Genomic DNA, 23,449 nt, shown 5'->3' with positions numbered 1-23,449 from the left:
TTACCGCTGCGATCGGAGCCATTGCGACCGCCAGAAATTCATCTTGAACGCCCCAAGAGGGACTCGGGGCGCTGCTCGAGGCGCCCCGCGTCCCTCTTAGGGCGCTGAAACTGAATATCGCAGCGCAAAGTGCCGCAGCGCCACACGCCGCGGCACGGCGCGCTGCGGTACTGCAGGCCTTCCTCCGCTTCTTAAGTGGGAGGGGCCTGCACCAGCGCGATGAGCGATCGCGAGTGCCGGCAAACGAGCCCGGCACCGAGGAGAAGTGCCGGGCTGTCGGGACACAGCTGGCACTGCCCGGGGGGGGGGGGAGATCAGGAGGCCGGGGATGGAGGTGCTGGCAGGCGGCCACCGGAAAAAATGGCTGCCTCACGCCTCCACCTTAATTTGCACCACTGCCGCCACAGGTAGGCCCCGTGAACTGGGCGCGATTTGCGAACGGCGCTGCAGAGGCGGGCGCTACCAAATATCGCGATCGGGGCGGTAGCGGGGCGCTGCGCACACCGATGACGTCATCGGTGGCGGCGCAGTGCAACAGGCTAACGCCGCCATTAGCGCCCCGCTTAATATCGCGGGAGGCGTGGCCAGTGGCGCTAAAGCCACTGAGTGCCCTTTTTAGGCGCTAACTGGTGGCGCAGCCCACCGAATTTCTAGGCCCTTGAGTATTGTGTGCAGTTTTGGTCGCCTTATCTGAGGAAGGATGTTCTTGCCATGGAGGGAGTGCAGCGAAGATTCACCAGGCTGATACCTGGGATGGCAGGAATGACGTATGAGGAGAGATTGGGTCAATTAGGCTTATATTCGCTAGAGTTTAGAAGAATGACAGGGGATCTGATTGAAACTTATAAAATTCTAACAGGACTAGACAGACTAGATGCAGGAAGGATGTTCCCGATGGTCGGGGAGTCCAGAACCAGGGGTCACAGTCTAAGGATAAGGGGTAAGCCATTTTGGACTGAGATGAGGTGGAATTTCTTCACCCAGAGAGTGGTGAACCTGTGGAATTCTCTACCACAGAAGACAGTTGAGGCCAATTCATTAAATATATTCAAGAAGGAGTTGGATATATTTCTTAAGGCTAAAGGGATCAAGGGATATGGGGAGAAGGCAGGGACAGGGTACTGAATTTGGATGATCAGCCATGATCACATTGAATGGCGGAGCAGGCTCGAGGGGCCGAATGGCCTACTCCTGCTCCTATCTTCTATGTTTCTATGTCTATGCAAGGGGATATAGACAGGCTAAGTGAGCGGGCAAACATTTGGCAGATGGAGTTTAATGTGGGAAAGTGCGAGGTTATCCACTTTGGCAGGAAAAATAAAAAAGCAAATTATTATTTAAATGGGGAGAGATTACAAAATGCTACAGTTCAAAGGGATCTGGGGGTCCTTGTACATGAAACACAAACAGTTAGCTGCAGGTACAGCAAGTAATCAAAAAGGCACATGGAATGTTGGCCTTTATTTCAAGGGGGTTGGAGTATAAAAGCAGGGAAGTCCTGTTACAACTGTACAGGGTGTTGGTGAGACCACACCTGGAGTACTGCGTACAGTTTTGGTCTCCTTATTTAAGGAAGGATATACTTGCATTGGAGGCAGTTCCGAGACGATTCTCTCGGTCAATTCCGGAGATGAAGGGGTTGACTTATGAGGAAAGGTTGAGCAGGTCGGGCCTATAGTCATTGGAGTTTAGAAGAATGAGAGGGGATCTTATTGAAACATATAAGATACTGAGGGGGCTCGACAGGGTAGATGCTGAGAGGATGTTTCCCCTCGTGGGGAAATCTGGAGCTAGGGGGCATAGTCTCAGAATAAAGGGTCGCCCTTTTAGAACTGGGATGAGGAGGAATTTTTTCTCTCAGAGGGTCGTAAATCTGTGGAATTCTCTTCCCCAGAGAGCGGTGGAGGCTGGGTCATTAAATATATTTAAGGTGGAGATAGACAGATTTTTGCAAGATAAGGGAGTGAAGGGTTATGGGGAGCGGGCAGGGAAGTGGCTTTGAGCCCAAGATCAGATCCGCCATGATCTTATTGAATGGCGGAGCAGGCTCGAGGGGCCGAGTGGCCTATTCCTGCTCCTATTTCTGATGTTCTTATGTGTCTGTAACTGGGAGGAGGTGGGTGAGAGTGTTAATCCCCTCCGATAGGGAACAGGCTGCCCGGTCAAGACCATCTCCCAAACATGGTCCACCTCTGTCCCTGCCTCAGCCCATCTGCTACTGAAACCCTTATTCACTCGACTATTCCAACGCACGCCTGGCCAGGCTCCCACCTTCCACCGTCCGTTAACTTGAGCTCCTCCAGAGTTCTGTTATCCCGTATCCTAACCATCAAAAATTCCCGCCCACCCATCACCCACCCCGCTCGTTAACTTTCATCGGCTCCCAGTCCGGCAACGATTCGATTTTAGAATTCTCCCATCCTTGTGATCAGACCCCTCCAGGGCCTCACCGTCTCCCTATCTCTGTAACCTCCTCTAGCCCCCTACAAACCTCCCTATCTCTGTAACCTCCTCTAGCCCCCTACAACCCTCCCTATCTCTGTAACCTCTTCCAGCCCCTACAACCCTCCCTATCTCTGTAAACTCCTCCAGCCCCTACAACCCTCCCTATCTCTGTAAACTCCTCCAGCCCCTACAACCCTCCCTATCTCTGTAACCTCCTCCAGCCCCAACAACCCTCCCTATCTCTGTAACCTCCTCTAGCCCCCTACAACCCTCCCTATCTCTGTAACCTCCTCCAGCCCCTACAACCCTCCCTATCTCTGTAAACTCCTCCAGCCCCTACAACCCTCCCTATCTCTGTAACCTCCTCCAGCCCCTACAACCCTCCCTATCTCTGTAACCTCCTCCAGCTCCTACAACCCTCCCTATCTCTGTAACCTCCTCCAGCTCCTACAACCCTCCCTATCTCTGTAACCTCCACCTGCCCCTACAACCCTCCCTATCTCTGTAACCTCCTCCAGACCCTACAACCCTCCCTATCTCTGTAACCTCCTCCAGCCTCTACAACCCTCCCTATCTCTGTAACCTCCTCCAGCCTCTACAACCCTCCCTATCTCTGTAACCTCCTCCAGCCCCGACAACCCTCCCTATCTCTGTAACCTCCTCCAGCCCCTACAACCCTCCCTATCTCTGTAACCTCCACCAGCCCCTACAACCCTCCCTATCTCTGTAACCTCCTCCAGCCCCTACAACCCTCCCTATCTCTGTAACCGCCTCTAGCCCCTACAACCCTCCCTATCTCTGTAACCGCCTCCAGCCCCTACAGCCCTCCCTACCTCTGTAACCTCCTCCAGCCCCTACAACCCTCCCTATCTCTGTAACCGCCTCCAGCCCCTACAACCCTCCCTATCTCTGTAACCGCCTCCAGCCCCTACAACCCTCCCTACCTCTGTAACCTCCTCCAGCTCCTACAACCCTCCCTATCTCTGTAACCTCCTCCAGCTCCTACAACACTCCCTATCTCTCTAACCACCTCCAGCCCCTACAACCCTCCCTATCTCTGTAACCTCCTCCAGCCCCTACAACCCTCCCTATCTCTGTAACCTCCTCCAGCCCCTACAACCCTCCCTATCTCTGTAACCTCCTCCAGCCCTACAACCCTCCCTATCTCTGTAACCTCCTCCAGCCCCTACAACCCTCCCTATCTCTGTAACCTCCTGCAGCCCCTACAACCCTCCCTATCTCTGTAACCTCCTCCAGCCCCTACAACCCTCCCTATCTCTGTAACCTCCTCCAGCCCCTACAACCCTCCCTATCTCTGTAACCTCCTCCAGCCCCTACAACCCTCCCTAACTCTGTAACCTCCTCCAGCCCCTACAACGCTCCCTATCTCTGTAACCTCCTCCAGCCCCTACGACCCTCCCTATCTCTGTAACCTCCTCCAGCCCCTACGACCCTCCCTATCTCTGTAACCTCCTCCAGCCCCTACAACCCTCCCTATCTCTGTAACCTCCTCCAGCCCCTACGACCCTCCCTATCTCTGTAACCTCCTCCAGCCCCTACAACCCTCCCTATCTCTGTAACCTCCTCCAGCCCCTACAACCCTCCCTAACTCTGTAACCTCCTCCAGCCCCTACAACCCTCCCTATCTCTGTAACCTCCTCCAGCCCCTACAACGCTCCCTATCTCTGTAACCTCCTCCAGCCCCTACGACCCTCCCTATCTCTGTAACCTCCTCCAGCCCCTACGACCCTCCCTATCTCTGTAACCTCCTCCAGCCCCTACAACCCTCCCTATCTCTGTAACCTCCTCCAGCCCCTACGACCCTCCCTATCTCTGTAACCTCCTCCAGCCCCTACAACCCTCCCTATCTCTGTAACCTCCTCCAGCCCCTACAACCCTCCCTAACTCTGTAACCTCCTCCAGCCCCTACAACCCTCCCTATCTCTGTAACCTCCTCCAGCCCTACGACCCTCCCTATCTCTGTAACCTCCTCCAGCCCCTACAACGCTCCCTATCTCTGTAACCTCCTCCAGCCCCTACGACCCTCCCTATCTCTGTAACCTCCTCCAGCTCCTACAACCCTCCGAGATCTCTGCGCTCCTCCGACTATGGTCTCTTGCGCATCCCCCGATTGTAATCGCTCCACCATTGGCGGCCGTGCCTTCTGTTGCATGGGCCCTGAGCTCTTGAATTCCCTCCCTCAACCTCCCCGCCTCTCTCTCCTCCTTTAAGACGCTCCTTAATACCTACCTCATTGGCCAAGCTTTTGGGTCACCTGCCCCAGTATCTCCTTGTGGAACTCGATGTCTGATTTGATTTGTATCTGATTTCCCCTAATGCCTTGGGTCAAGCTCTTGCCGTATGGAACTGGGAGGAGTCGGATAAAAGTGAAGTCGGTCGGGTGAATTTGTAATCGAATTGCCTCCTTCTGTGCATTTTTTTTTAAATCATGGAATGGTTACAGCACGGAAGAAGGCCATTCGGCCCGTCGAGCCTGTGCCAGCTCTCAGCTAGTTCCACTCCCCCGCCCTTGCCCCGTAGCCCTAGAGTTATACAGCACAGAAAGAGGCCCTTCGGCCCATTGTGTCCGCGCCGGCCATCAAGCCCTGTCTATTCTAATCCCATTTCCCAGCACTTGGTCCGTAGCCTTGTATGCTATGGTGTTTCAAGTGCTCATCTAAATGCTTCTTGAATGTTGTGAGGGTTCCTGCCTCTCCCACCCTTTCAGGCAGTGAGTTCCAGATTCCAACCACCCTCTGGGTGAAAAGGTTCTTCCTCAAATCCCCTCTAAACCTCCTGCCCCTTACCTTGAAACTATGCCACCTGGTTATTGACCCCTCTACTAATGGAAAAAGCTCCTCAGTATCCATCCTATCTATGCCCCTCATAATCACAGAATCACAGAAACCCCACAGTGCAGATAGAGGCCATTTCGGCCCATCGAGCCTGCACCGACACATATCCCACCCGATCCCCGTAACCCCTACACCAACACATATCCCACTCTATCCCCATAACCCCACGTATTTAATCCCCCCTAACACTAAGGGTCAATTTATCATAGCCAATCAACCTAACCCGCACATCTTTGGACTGTGGGAGGAAACCGGAGCACCCGGAGAAAACCCACGCAAACACGGGGAGAATGTGCAAACTCCACACAGACAGTCACCCGAGGCCGGATTCGAACCCGGGTCCCTGGCGCTGTGAGGCAACAGTGCTAACCACTGTTATTGACCCCTCTACTAAGGGGAAAAGTTCCTTTCTATCTACCCTATCTATGTCCCTCATAATTTTGTACACCTCAATCAGGTCCCCCCTCAGCCTTCTCTGCTCTAAGGAAAACAACCCCAGCCTGTCCAGTCTCTCTTCATAGCTGAAGCGCTCCAACCCAGGTAACATCCTGGTGAATCTCCTCTGCACCCTCTCCAATGCAATCACATCCTTCCTATAGTGTGGCGACCAGAACTGCACACAGTATTCCAGCTGTGGCCTAACTAGCGTTTTGTACAGCTCCATCATAACCTCCCTGCCCTTATATTCTATGCCTCGGCTAATGAAGGCAAGTATCCCATATGCCTTTTAAACACCTTATCTACCTGTCATGCTGCCCTCAGGGATCTATGTACATGCACACCAAGGTCCCTCTGATCCTCTGCCCTTCCTAGGGTCCGACCATTCATTGTGTATTCCCTTGCCTTGTTAGTCCTCCCAAAATGCATCACGTCCTGCAAATATTTTTCCTTCAGGTACTTATCCAATTCCCTTTTGAAAGATAAGATTGAATCTGCCTCCACCACCCTTTAAGGCAGTGAATCCCAGATCTTAACCACTCGCTGCGTAAAAAAGTTTCCTCTTCCATTGCCTTTGGTTCTTCTGCCCATCACCTTGAATCTGTGTCCTCTGATTCTCGGCCAATGGGAACAGTTTAACTCTATCCACTCTGGCCAGACCCCTCAATATTTTCAACACCTCCATCAGAGCTCCTCTCAACCTTCTCTGCTCTAAGGAGAACAACCCCAGCTTCTGCAGTCTCTCCACATAACTGAAGTCCCTCATCCCTGGTACCATTCTGGTCAATCCCCCCTTAACCTTCTCTGCTCTAAGGAGAACAACCCCAGCTTCTCCAGTCTCTCCATGTAACTGAAGTCCCTCATCCCTGGTACCATTCTGGTCAATCCCCCCTTAACCTTCTCTGCTCTAAGGAGAACAACCCCAGCTTCTCCAGTCTCTCCATGTAACTGAAGTCCCTCATCCCTGGTACCATTCTGGTCAATCCCCCCTTAACCTTCTCTGCTCTAAGGAGAACAACCCCAGCTTCTCCAGTCTCTCCATGTAACTGAAGTCCCTCATCCCTGGTACCATTCTGGTCAATCTCCCCCTTAACCTTCTCTGCTCTAAGGAGAACAATCCCAGCTTCTCCAGTCTCTCCACAGAACTGAAGTCCCTCATCCCTGGTACCATTCTGGTCAATCTCCCCTTAACCTTCTCTGCTCTAAGGAGAACAATCCCAGCTTCTCCAGTCTCTCCACATAACTGAAGTCCCTCATCCCTGGTACCATTCTGGTCAATCTCCCCCTTAACCTTCTCTGCTCTAAGGAGAACAACCCCAGCTTCTCCAGTCTCTCCACATAACTGAAGTCCCTCATCCCTGGTACCATTCTGGTCAATCTCCCCCTTAACCTTCTCTGCTCTAAGGAGAACAACCCCAGCTTCTCCTGTCTCTCCACAGAACTGAAGTCCCTCATCCCTGGTACCATTCTGGTCAATCTCCCCCTTAACCTTCTCTGCTCTAAGGAGAACAATCCCAGCTTCTCCAGTCTCTCCATGTAACTGAAGTCCCTCATCCCTGGTACCCATTCTGGTCAATCTCCCCCTTAACCTTCTCTGCTCTAAGGAGAACAACCCCAGCTTCTCCAGTCACTCCATGTAACTGAAATCCCTCATCCCTGGTACCATTCTGGTCAATCTCCCCCTTAACCTTCTCTGCTCTAAGGAGAACAACCCCAGCTTCTCCAGTCTCTCCACAGAACTGAAGCCCCTCATCCCTGGTACCATTCTGGTCAATCTCCCCCTTAACCTTCTCTGCTCTAAGGAGAACAACCCCAGCTTCTCCAGTCTCTCCACAGAACTGAAGTCCCTCATCCCTGGAATCATTCTTGTAAATCTTTTTTGCACCCTCTCTAAGGCCTTCACATCCTTCCTAAAGTGCGGTGCCCAGAATTGGACACAGTACAGGTAGACTATCCTTTATCCGAACTTCCATAAACCTCTAAAAACCGAAAGTTTTTTCGTTCAGCGTAAGTCGTGCGCACGACATGACCAGAGTGGCGCACGACTTACGCTGAGCAGGGCAGAGGGTCACAGAGTTCCCTCCTGGGTAAGAGATTGCAGGTCGAGCGGGGCAGTGTGAAGGAGGTACCGGGAGAGTGAACCCGACAATACAGCGGCCCGTCCGATATTCTTTTCTCTCCCCCCCCGCCAACCCGACCCGACCCGAACCGAACTGAACCGCGGCCCGTCCGATATTCTTTTCTTCCCCCCCATCCACCCGACCCAACCCGAACCGCGGCCCGTCCGATATTCTTTTCTCCCCCCCCCCCCCCACCCGACCCCCGACTGATTTGCGGGCCAGCTTAGTAGGAGTCAGCCGATATCCGGCTTTCCAGAGAAGCAGGAAGGGGAATGAGACACGGAACAGTCGCAAGAGGTAGCCTGAACCTTTACAATTTATATTAAATACAAATTTCTCAGTCTTATAATAATACCTTCTGAAATCCGAAAAATTCCGAAAACCGTAACTCAGCTGGTCCGAAGGCTTTCGGATAGGGGATAGTGTACCTGTACTCCAGTTGGAGCCGAACCAGTGTTTTATACAGGTTCATCATAATTTCCACACTTTTGTACTCTATGGATGTTGTCTACAGGGATTTTTGGAAGGAGTTTGACAAAGTACAGGAAACTTTGGTTTATCCGGAGGTTGTATGGCCGGAAACCTCGCTCTAACGGCAGAAATCAGCAGCCGTTTTGGTTAGGTTTTTTATCTTCTCCTAGCATTCTTTTAACAGTCAGGCTCTGGAAAGCGTCTTTGTAGCTTAGCAACAGCTTCAGAGACGCTTCCAAGGTACGGGCCGAGTGTTTACAAGCTGTTGCTGAGCAACAGTGTTTGTTGTCAAATATGGAGATTTTCATCTCCGTATGCTTCAACGTTAACTTTGCATGTCTGGCAGTTCTGATATATCAGCAACACGCCGGTCCCGTCGGTGCCGGATATCAGAACTTTTCCTGTACCACATAGAAGGCTGGTTAACAAAATTGAGGCTCATGGAATAGGTGGGTCAGTGGCAGCTTGGATAAGGAATTGGCTTAAGGACAGAAAACAGCGAGTTGTGGTAAATGGCTGTTTTTCAGACTGGGGGATGGTAGACAGTGGTGTTCCCTGAGGGTCAGTGCTGGGGCCACTGCTTTTTTTGATATATATATAAATGACCTGGATATTGGAATACAGAGTAGAATTTCTAAATTTGCCAATGACACCAAACTTGGGGGTGTGGCAAACAGTGAGGATGATGCCAATCGACTGCAACAGGACAGAGAAAGGCCAGCAGAATGGGCAGACAAGTGTCGGATGGAATTTAATACAGAGAAGTGTGAGGTGATGCATTTTGGCAGAAGGAACAGGGAGAGGCAATATACACTTAATGGGACAGTTTTAAAGAGTGTGCAGGGACAGAGGGACCTGGGAGTTAATGTGCGTAGGTCCCTGAAGGTGGCAGGACATATTGAGAGAGTGGTTAGCAAAGCATATGGGATCTCGGGCTTCATAAATAGAGGTATTGAGTACAAAAGTAGAGAAGTTATGCTGAACCTTTATAAAGAGCTGGTTAGGCCACAACTGGAGTATTACGTCTAGTTCTGGTCACCACACTTTAGGAAGGATGTGAAGGTCCCTTGAGAGGGTGCAGAGGAGATTTACCAGAATGGTTCCGGGGATGGGGAATCTTGGCTACAAGGACAGGTTGGAGAAGCTGGATTTGTTTTCATTAGAGCAAAGGAGGTTGAGGGGTGATTTGATCGAGGTGTACAAGATTATGATGGGTTTGGATAGGCTAGACGGGGAAAGGCTGTTCCCACTAGTTGATGGGACAAGGACTAGGGGACACAGATTTAAGGTTTTGGGCAAGAGATACAGGGGGGGGGGGGGATGTGAGGAAAAACTTTTTTACGCAGCGAGTGGTGAGGACCTGGAACACGCTGCTGACGGAAGTGGTGGAAGCGGAGACACTCAATGTTTTCAAGAGGAGACTGGATAGGCCCTTGAGGGAAATAAACTTGCAGGGCTCCGGGGATAGAGCGGGGGAATGGGACTGACTGGATTGCTCTACAGAGAGCCAGCACAGACTCGATGGGCCAAATGGCCCCCTTCTGTGCAGTTATGACTCTATACCTCTATTCATGAAGCCCAGGATCCCGTAAGCCTTTTTAACTGCTTTCTCAACCTGCCCTGCCACCTTCAATGCTTTGTGCACATATAACCCCCCCACCCCCCCAGGTCTCTCTGTTGATGCACCTAATCGTGTCTCCTGTCCCCCTCTACCTCAGGGACTGCGTCAGGCCGAGGAGAGGCAGGCAGGAGAGTCGAAGAAGGCTAGGTCGATGGAGGAGGAGAAGCGCCTGGTCCAGGAGCGTCTCGGAAGCCTGCAGAGGGCCGTGGCCCAGCTGGAGAACGAGAAACGGGAGGCCGAGCGTGCGGCCTCCAGACTGGAGAGGGACCGGACGGCGGTGAGGAGGGCCCTGGAGAAGGTAGGCCTGATTGGGCAGAGCAGGATGAGGGGGGGCCTGGAGAAGGTAGGCCTGACCGGGCAGGGGGGGCCTGGAGCAGGTAGACCTGAATGGGCAGGAGGGGCCTGGAGCAGGTAGGCCTGAATGGGGAGGTCAGGATGGGGGGGGGGCCTGGAGAAGGTAGACCTGACCGGGCAGGAGGTGCCTGGAGCAGGTAGGCCTGAATGGGGAGGTCAGGATGGGGGGGGGGCCTGGAGAAGGTAGACCTGACCGGGCAGGAGGGGCCTGGAGCAGGTAGGCCTGACCGGGCAGGAGGGGCCTGGAGCAGGTAGACCTGACCGGGCAGGAGGGGCCTGGAGCAGGTAGGCCTGACCGGGCAGGAGGGGCCTGGAGCAGGTAGGCCTGACCGGGCAGGAGGGGCCTGGAGCAGGTAGGCCTGACCGGGCAGGAGGGGCCTGGAGCAGGTAGGCCTGACCGGGCAGGGGGGGCCTGGAGAAGGTAGGCCTGACCGGGCAGGAGGGGCCTGGAGCAGGTAGGCCTGACCGGGCAGGAGGGGCCTGGAGCAGGTAGGCCTGACCGGGCAGGAGGGGCCTGGAGCAGGTAGGCCTGACCGGGCAGGAGGGGCCTGGAGCAGGTAGGCCTGACCGGGCAGGAGGGGCCTGGAGCAGGTAGGCCTGACCGGGCAGGAGGGGCCTGGAGCAGGTAGGCCTGACCGGGCAGGGGGGGTCTGGAGCAGGTAGGCCTGACCGGGCAGGGGGGGCCTGGAGCAGGTAGACCTGAATGGTAATGGGACTAACCTGGATGAGAGGGCTTTGCTTAAATGGGGAAATGGCCAGAAGATTCCCTGTTTCATGGGGAATTACCATGGGATTCAGGGATTTGGGGAGATGGTGGGGAGACGGGGAGATGGGGGGATGGGGAGCTGGGGGGATGAGGAGATGGGGGGATGGGGAGATGGGGGGATGGGGAGATGGGGAGATGGAGGGATGGGGAGATGGAGAGATTGGGGGATGGGGGGATGGGGAGATGGTGGGGAGATGGAGAGACGGTGGGGGGATGGAGAGATGGAGAGATGGGGAGATGGAGAGACGGTGGGGGGATGGAGAGATGGGGAGATGGTGGGGAGATGGAGAGACGGTGGGGGGATGGAGAGATGGGGGATGGAGAGATGGAGAGATGGGGAGGCAGGGAGACGGGACAACGGGGAGGGGGAGATGGAGAGATGGTGGGGTGATGGAGAGATGAGATGGAGAGATGGTGGGGAGATGGGGTGATGGAGAGATTGGGGGATGGGGAGATGTGGAGATGGGCAGATGGAGCGATGGAGAGATGGGGAGACTGGGGGATGGAGAGATGGAGAGATGGGGAGATGGAGAGATGGTGTGGGGATGGGGAGATGAGGAGATGGAGAGATGGAGAGATGGTGGGGAGATGGAGAGATGGGGGGATGGGGAGATGGGGAGATGGAGAGATGGGTGGATGGAGAGATGGGGAGATAGGTGGGGACAGGGAGACGGGGAGATGACCGGGAGACGGAGAGACGGGGAGATGGTGGTGGGATGGGGGGGTGGGGAGATTGGGAGATGGAGAGGTGGGGGATGGGGGGATGGGGAGATGGAGAGATGGGGAGATGGAGAGATGGGGAGATGGAGAGATGGGGAGATGGAGAGATGGGGAGATGGAGAGATGGGGAGATGGAGAGATGGAGAGATGGGGAGATGGAGAGATGGGGAGATGGAGAGATGGGGAGATGGGGAGATGGTGGAGAGATGGGGAGACAGGGAGACAGGGAGACGGGACAACGGGGAGGGGGAGATGGAGAGATGGTGGGGTGATGGAGAGATGAGATGGAGAGATGGGGTGATGGAGAGATTGGGGGATGGGGAGATGAGACGCGGAGATGGGGGGATGTGGAGATGGGCGGATGTGGAGATGGGCAGATGGAGCGATGGAGAGATGGGGAGACTGGGGGATGGAGAGATGGGGAGATGGAGAGATGGGGAGATGGAGAGATGGTGTGGGGATGGGAAGATGAGGAGATGGAGAGATGGAGAGATGGTGGGGAGATGGAGAGATGGGGGGATGGGGAGATGGAGAGATGGGTGGATGGAGAGATGGGGAGATAGGTGGGGAGATGGAGAGACGGGGGGACAGGGAGACGGGGGGATGGAGAGACGGGGAGATGGTGGTGGGATGGGGGGGTGGGGAGATTGGGAGATGGAGAGATGGGGGGATGGGGAGATGGAGAGATGGGGAGATGGAGAGATGGGGGATGGGGAGATGGAGAGATGGAGAGATGGGGAGATGGGGAGATGGGGAGATGGAGAGATGGGGAGATGGAGAGATGGAGCGATGGGGAGGTGGAGCGATGGGGAGATGGAGAGATGGGAGATGGGGAGACGGGGAGATGGTGTGGATGGGGAGATGGGGGGGATGGGGAGATGGGGGGGATGGGGAGATGGGGGGGATGGAGAGATGGGGGGATGGAGAGACGGGGGATGGGTAGACGGGGGGATGGGGAGACGGGGAGATGATGGGGAGACGGGAGGATGGGGAGATGGAGGGATGGGGAGACGGAGAGACGGGGAGACGGGGGATGGGGTGACGGGGAGATGGAGAGACGAGGAGATGGGGGATGAGGGGATGGGGAGACGGGGAGACAGAGAGACGGGGGGACGAGGAGATGGAGTGGTTGGGAGATGGGGGATGGGGAGATGATGGGGAGACGGTGAGACATGGGGAGATGGTGGAGATGGGGGTTGGGAGACGGGGGGATGGAGGAGATGGGGAGGGGGAGATGGCGGGGAGATGAGGGGTATGGGGAGACGGGGAGATGGAGGGATGGGGAGAGGGGAGATGATGGGGGGATGGGGAGATGGTGGGGAGTTGCGGAGAGGGGGAGGTGGGGGGAGATGGGGAGATGGAGGGATGGGGAGTTGGAGAGATGGGGAGATGGTGGAGATGGGAAGATGGAGAAACATAGAAGATAGGAGCAGGAGTAGGCAATTCGGCCCCTCGAGTCTGCTCCGCCATTCAATGAGATCATGGCTGATCATCCAAGTTCAGTCCCCTGTCCCTGCTTTCTCCCCATATCCCTTGATCACTTTAGCCTTAAGAAATATATCCAACTCTTTCTTGAATATATTTAATGAATTGGCCTCCACCGCCCCCTGTGGCAGAGAATTCCACAGGTTCACCAGTCTCTGGGTGAAGAAATTCCTCCTCATCTCAGTCCTAAATGGCTTACCCCTTATCCTTCGACTATGACCCCTGGTTCTGGACTCACCCGCCATCGGGAACATCCTTCCTGCATCTAGTGTGTCCAGGCCTGACAGAGTTTTATAGGTTTCGATGAGATCCCCTCACAATCTTCTAAACTCCAGCGAGTATAAGCCCAATCGACACAATCTCTCCTCATACGTCATTCCTGCCATCCCAGGTATCAGCCTGGTGAATCTTTGCTGCACTCCTTCCATGGCAAGAACAGCCTTCCTCAGATAAGACGACCAAAACTGCACGCAACACTCAAGGTGTGGTCTCACCAAGGCCCTGTACAACTGCAGCAAGACATCCTTGCTCCTGTACTCGAACCCTCTCGCTACGAAGGCCAACATACCATTTGCCTTCTTAACCACCTGCTGCACCTGCATGCTTACCTTCAGCGACTTGTGCACAAGAACACCCAGGTCTCGTTGCACTTCCCCTTCTCCCAATCTATTGCCATTCAGATAATAATCTGCCTTCCTGTTTTTGCCACCGAAGTGGATAACCTCACATTTACCCACATTATACTGCATTTGCCATGTTTCTGCCCAATCACGCAACCTGATGGGGAGATGGAGAGATGGTGGGGAGATGGTGGGGAGATGGTGGGGAGATGGGGAGATGGGGTGATGGGGAGGTGGGGAGATGGTGGGGTGATGGGGAGATGGTGGGGTGATGGGGAGATGGTGGGGAGATGGGGAGGTGGGGAGATGGGGAGATGGTGGGGAGGTGGGGAGATGGGGAGATGGTGGAGAGATGGGGAGATGGTGGGGTGATGGGGAGATGGTGGGGAGATGGGGTGATGGGGAGATGGGGAGGTGGGGAGATGGTGGAGAGATGGGGAGATAGTGGGGAGATGGGGTGATGGGGAGATGGTGGGGAGATGGTGGGGCGGGTTATTGCTCAGGGTGAGGTGGGCTTTGGGCCACAATCTCCTGCCCTGACGGGTTGTCCTAGTTTCCAATTAACGGGTTTCACTCTGTCATCCCCCAGGCGGAGCGGGAAAAGGTGCAAATGGAGGGAGAGGTCCGTCACCTCTCGGCCGATCAGGGGCGTCTAAACCACACCCTGTGCAGCATGGAGACGGAGCTGAGCACGGCAAAGAGACAAATGCAGGCCCTACAGGTCAGTGCGACCCCCGGGGGAGGGGGTTCAGAGGTCATACCAAGAGCTCGCCCTCACTCTGAATCCTTGGCCAACACTCGCGATCCCTCATTGACCTTCTTGAAGGATCTCACATCTGAATCATTCTGGGAAACCTTGAACAACCTCACTTCCCCCTTCTAAACCTGGGAGACTTAGAGAAGCTGGGATTGTTCTCCTTAGAGCAGAGAAGGTTAAGGGGAGATTTAATAGAGGTGTTCAACATTGGGAATGGTTTTGATAGAGTAGATAAGGAGAAGCTTTTCCCACTGGCAGAGGACACAGATTTAAGAAAATTTGTTAAAAAAGAACCAGAGGGGGAGATGAGGAGAATTTTTTTACGCAGCGGGTTGTTGTGATCTGGAATGCGCTGCCTGAAAGGGCGGTGGAAGCAGATTCAAGCGTAACTTTCAAAAGGGGAATCGTGTAATGTATGTACCTTTAAGAGAGGAACTATCTTTTACAGCCCCTGTATACTGCAGTAGTGACCACACCTGTATATAACACCGTGTAGTAATTTGTACAGTCAGTTCCAGCATACCCTCTGTTCAGTAAACACCTGTTATTACCGTTCTCCTGCAGTCCGTGTGTTATTGATACGCGGACACTACAGTGGCGACGAGCAGGTTCAAACTCACCTGCAGTACTGCATCACCTCACGGGGATCCATCCCTGGAAAGAAGCTCCTTGGAGGACGAAGCCAGAGCAACGGGCGTCGACCGTGGGCAACCGCCCAGTGATCCATCGGAGTTCAGAGAATCGCAGGGGAAGCTGTGGAGAGCTGGGCTTGGCTCTCCAGTCAAGGTGTTCCAGCAAATCGGGCAGGTAGTGCGCTGACCCTTCCTGGACTGCGGCGGGCTAGAGCTCGATCGAGCGGCTCTGCAAGGGGGCCGCGCAGCGTCATCGGGAAGGAAAAGAGAGAGAGAGGGTGGAGCGCACAGGGCGCGGCCGGTGCTCAAGAGCCGGGCAGCGTTAAAGAAAATAAAAAATGGGGAAGGAAAAGAGACGCGCAGTGGACAGCGTCGAAGAAGAATAAAACTAAGAAAATTAATTAACAAAAGAGAGACGTGCAGAAAGCCGCGGGGCGCCGCCATTACTATTTAGAACGCTAGGAGCAGCATTGGCAGCAGGGGGAAGAAGGAAAAGCGTGGGAGGCGCCATTTTAATCCATTGGGGAAGAAGGAAAAGCACGGGAGGCGCCATTTTAAACCACCCAAGATGCCGAAGAGTGGCAGCATCACTGCTTTCGACAACGAAATAGAAGACTGGACCACGTATGTGGAAAGAATTGAAGTGTACTGCAAGGCAAATGAGGTGGCCGATGAAAAGAAGGCATCGGTATTATTGAATTTGATGGGCGCGAGAACGTACAGCCTCTTGCGGAATTTAATTACCCCAGCTAAACCAATGGAGAAAAGCTTTGAAGAGATTGTCAATATCTTACAGGAACATCTAAACCCTACACCGCTGCTGATAGCAGAAAGATTCAAGTTCCATAAAAGAAACCAGCACAAAGACGAGATTAATGCTGACTATCTTACGGAACTAAGCAAGTTATCGAAACACTGCCAATTCGGAGCAGGACTGGCAGTTACCTTAAGGGATAAGTTTGTCTGCGGGCTCCAGAGTGAAGGAACCCAGAAACGATTACTTTCGGAAAATGACCTTACGCTAGAAAAGGCTTTCAGCGTGGCAGTATCCTACGAAGCAGCAGCACGGGGAGCTGCGGAAATACAACAGAAACCGCAAGAATATAGCACCAATGAAATGGCATATGGAGCAGAAAAGTGCTATCGCTGCGGCAGAACAACCCATGACCAGAAGGATTGCTGGTTTAAGGACAAAGTATGCAGGCAATGTGGAAAAGTGGGACACATAGCACGAGTCTGCAGGTCGGGAGAGAAAACCAACACTAAAAGAACTACTAAGGAAAAGTACAAGAAAGTACAGAAGATCAGAAGAGTGATAATGACTCCGGGAGCAGGAGACTAAGTTGTCTAAAGTTACACAACGTGATCGCAAAGGAGGATCACCGAACCGTTTGGGTCACCCTCATGATAGCAGGGTCCCAAGTAAAGATGGAATTGGACACAGGATCAGCCCTAACAGTCATGAATCGACGAGACTACGAGCGGCTTTTCTCACACATACCCTTGAAGGACACGTCCATTGTCTTGAAGACATATACGGGGCAAAAAGTCGACCCCAGAGGAAAAATAAGGGTGCCCGTTAAATACAACGGCAAGGAAACACAGAAACTGTATCTATATATACTACAAGATGGAGGACCACCATTATTGGGATGTGAATGGATCCGAAAAATACAATTGGATTGGCATTCCATTCAGGCGCTAACTGTGGCTGACAAAAAGGATGATGACGTCACACCTGGACGACTGTAAAAAATTCTAACTGACGCGAAAGAGGTGTTCCAGCAAGGACTTGGGACACTAAAAGGCGTAACGGCAACGATGAAAATTGAAGATAACGCAAACCCAAAATTTTTTAAGGCCAGACTGGTACCGTATGCGATCTGCCCAGCCGTCGAAGCAGAGCTGGAGAGTCTGGAGCGTTCGGGTGTGCTGTCCAAGGTGGACTGGAGCGAGTGGGCCACACCCATCGTTCCTGTAATGAAGAAATCATTGAGCAGCACGCCTGGGGAGCCGAAGAAGGTTCGCATCTGTGGGCTCTTTAAGGTAACTGGTAACCCAGTCATTCACACAGTACAATATCCACTTCCGCGGATAGATGATATTTTCGCCTCACCATCTGGAGGGAAATGCTTTACAAAGATTGATCTGGCCCAAGCGTATCTACAAATGGAGGTAAAAGAAGCATCTAGAAAATACCTCACGATAAACACTCACAAAGGTCTTCACCAGTACAACCGACTGGTATTCGGGGTAGCATCAGCTCCGGCTATTTGGCAGAGGGCGATGGAACAAGTCCTGCAAGGGATCCCGGGGACCCAGTGTTATTTGGACGACATCCTGGTTACGGGCGAAAATGACAGTGAACACCTTGACAATCTGGAGCAGGTGCTCACGAGATTACAAGAATATGGGCTACGAGCCAACCGCCCCAAATGCGAGTTTTTCAGGAAACAAATCTCGTATTGTGGCCACGTGATTGATGAAGAGGGGTTACATAAGTCCCCAGACAAGATTGAGGCAGTAGTCAAGGCTCCAGCACCGGAAAATGTGTCGCAACTGAGGTCGTTCCTCGGGTTGGTGAACTACTACCATAAGTTCTTGCCAAATTTGTCTACAATTCTGCACCCACTGAATGCCCTGCTGCAAACTGGAGTAGCATGGAAATGGAGTGATGAGTGTAAGCGTACCTTTCAGAAATGTATATGCCTAATCACTTCAAAAGAAGTATTGGCCCACTACAACCCAACACTACCGATTCGGTTGGCATGTGATGCATCTCCCTACGGCATTGAAGCGGTGCTGTCACACAAATTCCTTGACGGTTCAGAGAGGCCAATACGCCCCGATTGACAGGGAGGCCCTCAGCCTGGTGTGGGGGGTGAAGAAGTTCAATCACTATCTGCACGGGCAGAAATTCACCTTACTGACTGATCACCAGCCTCTTGTCTCCATTTTTAACCCAAAGAAGGGCGTTCCGGTGATGACGGCGCAACGGCTGCAAAGATGGTCCCTTTTTCGAGGGGCACATCAATACGACATAGAGTATAAGGGCACGAAACAGCATGGAAATGCTGATGGGCTGTCGCGCCTGCCGCTGCCTACGGTGGAGGAAGTACCTGCAGTGGACCCTGCTGAGATATTCCACTCGACCATAGTCGAATGTCTACCTGTTACAAACTCAAGTACAGAGAAGGAAACCCGAAATGACCCGACACACTCTCGGGTCTATGATTTGACGGTGAAGGGATGGCCAGCATATGGCGACTCACTGTTGCCAGCATTCTCGCCAAGGTGAGAACAGCTGTCAGTGTGCCGGGGGACCTTGATGTGTGGATCCCGAGTGGTAATTCCACCCAAGTTGAGAGATAGAGTGCTCAATGAGCTTCATGAGGGTCATCTGGGAGGGGTAAAAATGAAGAGCCTAGCCAGGGCGTTTGTGTGGTGGCCGGGAATCGATAAAGAAATCGAGGAAATGACCAAGAGATGCACAGGATGCCAGAAAGTCCAAAACGCTCCACCACAGGCCCTGCTACACCCATGGGAGTGGCCCTCATCTCCATGGCAACGGGTACACATTGATTTTGCTGGTCCATTTATGGACTCAATGTTTTTAATCACCGTGGATGCACATTCGAAATGGCCAGAGGTCATCAAAATGTCCTCCACCACCATGGAGAAAACTATTGCAGTCCTACGGACCATCTTGCCAGAACAGATTTGCTCCGACAATGGACCACAGTTTGTGTCCGAGGATTTCCGGAGGTTTTTGAGGAATAATGGGGTAAAGCATTACACATCCGCCCCATATCATCCAGCCACAAATGGATTGGCTGAGAGGTTTGTTCAAACCTTTAAAAAAGCAATAAAGGCGATGTATAACGACAACATACCACTGCAACACAAGGTGGATAATTTCTTGTTTGCTTACCGGAATGCGACACATGCAGTCACCAACCAAGCTCCAGCCATGATGTTCTTTAACCGAAGGTTAAGATGTCGCCTGGATTTGCTCAAACCAAACATAAGACGAGATGTTGAGAATAAGCAATTCCAGCACATCAATGAGAAGCCAACCAGGAGCTTCAAGATAGGGCAACCAGTCTTGGGCCGCGACTACCGAACAGAAAAATGGCAGCCAGGAACGATATGCACACGGCAGGATCACTAATGTACACAGTGGACGTTGGAGAGAGCATCGTGAGACGCCATGTTGACCAGATTCTAGAGTCACAGGAACAAGTCAACCCCATGCCTCGCCCATACGTACCTGGTGATGAACCCGAAGTACAGATTGCGTCTACCTCAGAATCAGTGGTATTGGAAGCTGACGAACCAACCAATGACAGTGAGCCAGAATCGACTCCGCCACAAGAACAGGATACTCGAGAAAGGCGCTATCCAGACAGGATCAGGAAGCCTCCTCAAAGACTGAATTTATAAATGATTACTTTCAGCTGATGTATATCGTACAAAGAAAATTGTAATTGTAATTACTTATTATTTAATTGTTAAATGAATGTTATGTACTGTTTATCTAAAAGGGGAGGAATTGTAATGTATGTACCTTTAAGAGAGGAACTATCTTTTACAGCCCCTGTATACTGCAGTACCAGTAGTGACCACACCTGTATATAACACCGTGTAGTAATTTGTACAGTTAGTTCCAGCATACCCTCTGTTCAGTAAACACCTGTTATTACCGTTCTCTGCAGTCCGTGTGTTATTGATACGCGGACACTACAAATCGGATAAACACTTGAAGGTTAAAACTTGCAGGTCTATGGGGAAAGGGCAGGAGGGGAGTGGGATTAATTGGATAGCTCTCTTTCAAAGAGCCGGCACAGGCACAATGGGCTGAATGGCCTCCTTCTGTGCTGCATCAGTGGGTAGCACTCTCGCCTCTGAGTCAGAAGGATGTGTGTTCAAGTCCCACTCCGGGGACTTGAGCATTGTCGGAGGGGCAGTACTGAGGGAGCGCTGCACTGTTGGAGGGGCAGTACTGAGGGAGCGCTGCACTGTCGGAAGGGCAGTACTGAGGGAGAACTGCACTGTCGAAGGGGCAGTACTGAGGGAGTGCTGCACTGTCAGAGGGGCAGTACTGAGGGAGTGCTGCACTGTCTGAGGGGCAGTAGTGAGGGAGCGCTGCACTGTCGGAGGGGCAGTTCTGAGGGAGAACTATCGTCCCAGTCGCATGGCGCCGGAAGGTGTTTGACGCCATACACGGGTTGTCACACCCTGGTATGAAGGCTTCACAACGGCTAATGTCGGCGAAGTTCGTCTGGAAGGGTATGCCCCTCGATGTCCGTGACTGGGCCAACACCTGCGTGGTCTGCCAGAAGGCCAAGGTCCAGCGTCATGTAAAAGCTCCAGCGGCTACGTTCGCTGTTCCGGAGCGTCGTTTCGACCACGTGCATGTGGACCTTGTGGGGCCACTTCCGCCTTCCCATGGTTATACGCATCTCCTCACCATGGTGGACCGCACCACTCGGTGGCCAGAGGCAATTCCTTTGGTTTCCACCACTTCGGCAGACGTCGCTAGAGCTTTCATCTCCTGTTGGGTTGCTCGTTTCGGGGTACCGGCGGACATCTCCTCCGATCGTGGGCCACCATTTTCCTCGGAGCTCTGGAACGCTGTAGCTCAGGGGCTCGGCACCAAACTTCATCGCACCACTGCCTATCATCCACAGGCGAATGGCCTGTGCGAGCGATTCCACAGGTTGCTAAAAGCCGCCTTACGGGCCAGTCTTCAAGGTGCGGGATGGGTGGACAGACTCCCTTGGGTCCTTTTGGGTCTTCGTACGGCGCCCAAAGAAGACCTGCAATCGTCCTCGGCAGAACTCGTTTATGGCCAGCCGCTCCGAGTACCAGGGGATTTCCTCCCTTCTCCCACGGAGCCATGGTCCGCCTCCCAGCAACTCGTCAGCCACCAGGAAGCGGCCAGACGCTTCGCTCCGGTGCCTACATCAAATCACGGCCTACAGAGCTCCCACGTGCCAGCGGAGCTGAAGAACGCCAAGTACGTATTTATCCGCCACGACGCTCACGGGATCTGCTCAAGCCCCCTTACACTGGTCCTTTCCGCGTCATCGAATCAGGAGACAAATCCTTTTCGGTCAACTTCGGAGGAAAACCGGATCACATTTCGGTGGACCGGTTGAAGCCGGCTCACTTGGACCTGGATCGCCCAGTCGTCATCGCTCAACCGCCGAAACGTGGCCGACCACCCGCAGCCGCCGTGCCAGATCAACCACAGCCGCCCACCAGCTTGACCACACTCGCTGCGCCAGCTCCACCACAACCGCCCGCCAGCTCGACCACCGTCCATCAGCTTCCTCTGCAGGGTTACCGAAGTCGCTCAGACAGCCTTGTCATGCCTCCTCAACGCCTCACTTTTGCTGTTAAAGACAATTCTGGGGGGCGCATGTGGCGGAGCCACCAAAGGACTCAGATCGTTTGTATATAATTCCTTTAACAACATGTTAGCTACAGCTTGAGTCTGTATCTTTATTTATGCTGTTTAACTGTACAGAGCGTGGTTACTTTAACAGCGCGGTTAAAACGTGATGACGTCACGCCGTTCATCACGTGATCCCCCACTGGCGGGAAGAACGTCATGACGTCATGACGTCAGCCACAGGACTGCAGGGGCAGTCCTCGTGGAGCCTCCAGAGAGAGCAGACCTACATTCGATGTTATCCTGCAGTTTCTTGTTAAAACCTGTTTGTTTCATTAAAGTTCATTTTGTTTGATCGCCTGAGTAGAACTCGGTCTTTTTGTTAGGAACCCGTGTTCCTACACTACGACAGTGTAGAGGGAGCGTTATGTTGTACCTAATGCCTGCTGTACATACCCTGGGTGTGTTACACATAGTTCTGGCGGAGCAGGCTCAAGGGGCCGTATGGCCTACTCCTGCTCCTAATCCTCATGGCCTTGCATACAAAGTACTTACAGCACAGAAACAGGCCATTCGGCCCAACTGGTCCGTGCCGGTGTTTATGCTCCACATGATCCTCCTCTCACCCCTTCTTCATCTCACCCAATCAGCATATCCTTCTATTCCTTTCTCCCTCATGTGTTTAGTTAGAATCCCCTTGAATGCATCTATACTAGTCACCTCAACCACTCCCCGTGGTAGCGAGTTCCACATTCTCACCACTCTCTTTGGCCAGATTGGGTGATTGGGCAGATGCATGGCAGATGCAGTATAATGTGGATAAATGCGAGGTTATCCACTCTGGTAGCAAAAACAGGAAGACAGATTATTATCTGAATGGCAACAGATTGGGAGAAGGGGAAGTGCAACGAGACCTGGGTGTCCGTGTGCACCAGTCGCTGAAGGTAAGCATGGAGGTGCAGCAGGTGGTTAAGAAGGCAAATGGTATGTTGGCCTTCGTAGCGAGAGAATTCGAGTACAAGAACAAGGATGTCTTGCTGCAGTTGTACAGGGCCTTGGTGAGACCACACCTTGAGTATTGTGTGCAGTTTTGGTCGCCTTATCTGAGGAAGGATGTTCTTGCCATGGAAGGAGTGCAGCGAAGGTTCACCAGACTGATACCTGGGATGGCAGGAATGACTTATGAGGAGAGATTCGGTCGATTGGGTTTATACTCGCTGGAGTTTAGAAGAATGAGAGGGGATCTCATTGAAACTTATAAAATTCTAACAAGACTAGACAGACTAGATGCAGGAAGGATGTTCCCGATGGTCGGGGAGTCCAGAACCAGGGGTCACAGTCTAAGGATAAGGGGTAAGCCATTTAGGACAGAGATGAGGAGGAATTTCTTCACCCAGAGAGTGGTGAACCTGTGGAATTCTCTACCACAGAAGGCAGTTGAGGCCAATTCATTAAGTATATTCAAGAAGGAGTTAGATATATTTCTTAAGGCTAAAGGGATCAAGGGATATGGGGAGAAGGCAGGGACAGGGTACTGAGTTTGGATGATCAGCCATGATCTCATTGAATGGTGGAGTGGGCTCGAGGGGCCGAATGTCCTACTCCTGCTCCTATCTTCTATGTTTCTATGTTAAAGAAGTTTCTCCTGAATTCCCGATTGGATTTATTAGTGATTATCTTATATTTATGGCCCCTAATTCTGGTCTGCCCCACAAGTGGAAACATCTTCTCTACGTCTATCCTATCAAACCCTCTTCATAATCTTAAT

General features: G+C 52.9%; 1 protein-coding gene across 4 annotated transcripts in view; it reads left to right on the top strand.

Moving 5' to 3' along the window:
• Positions 1-23,449, top strand: part of LOC147091459 (uncharacterized) — a 113,179-nt gene that overhangs the window by 84,730 nt on the left and 5,000 nt on the right. For 3 of the 4 annotated variants that reach the window (XR_015075214.1, XM_085976803.1, XM_085976804.1), the window contains 2 exons: positions 10,048-10,248; positions 14,485-14,616. Coding sequence is in view for 3 of the 4 variants with exons in the window: in XM_085976803.1 (XP_085832929.1) it covers positions 10,048-10,248; positions 14,485-14,616 (333 nt within the window). In the remaining variant the exon portion in view is untranslated. The remainder of the gene's footprint in view (positions 1-10,047; positions 10,249-14,484; positions 14,617-23,449) is intronic. The other variant, XM_085976802.1, reaches the window with a different exon arrangement.

Source organism: Somniosus microcephalus, unplaced genomic scaffold (genome assembly GCF_052327205.1).
Source record: "Somniosus microcephalus isolate GS21.2 unplaced genomic scaffold, FLI_Smic_1.0 unresolved_chr3, whole genome shotgun sequence".
In the NCBI taxonomy this organism is placed as follows: Eukaryota; Metazoa; Chordata; class Chondrichthyes; order Squaliformes; family Somniosidae; genus Somniosus; species Somniosus microcephalus.
Note: the sequence above shows the minus strand (reverse complement) of the source record. Positions and strands in the feature narration are given on the sequence as shown.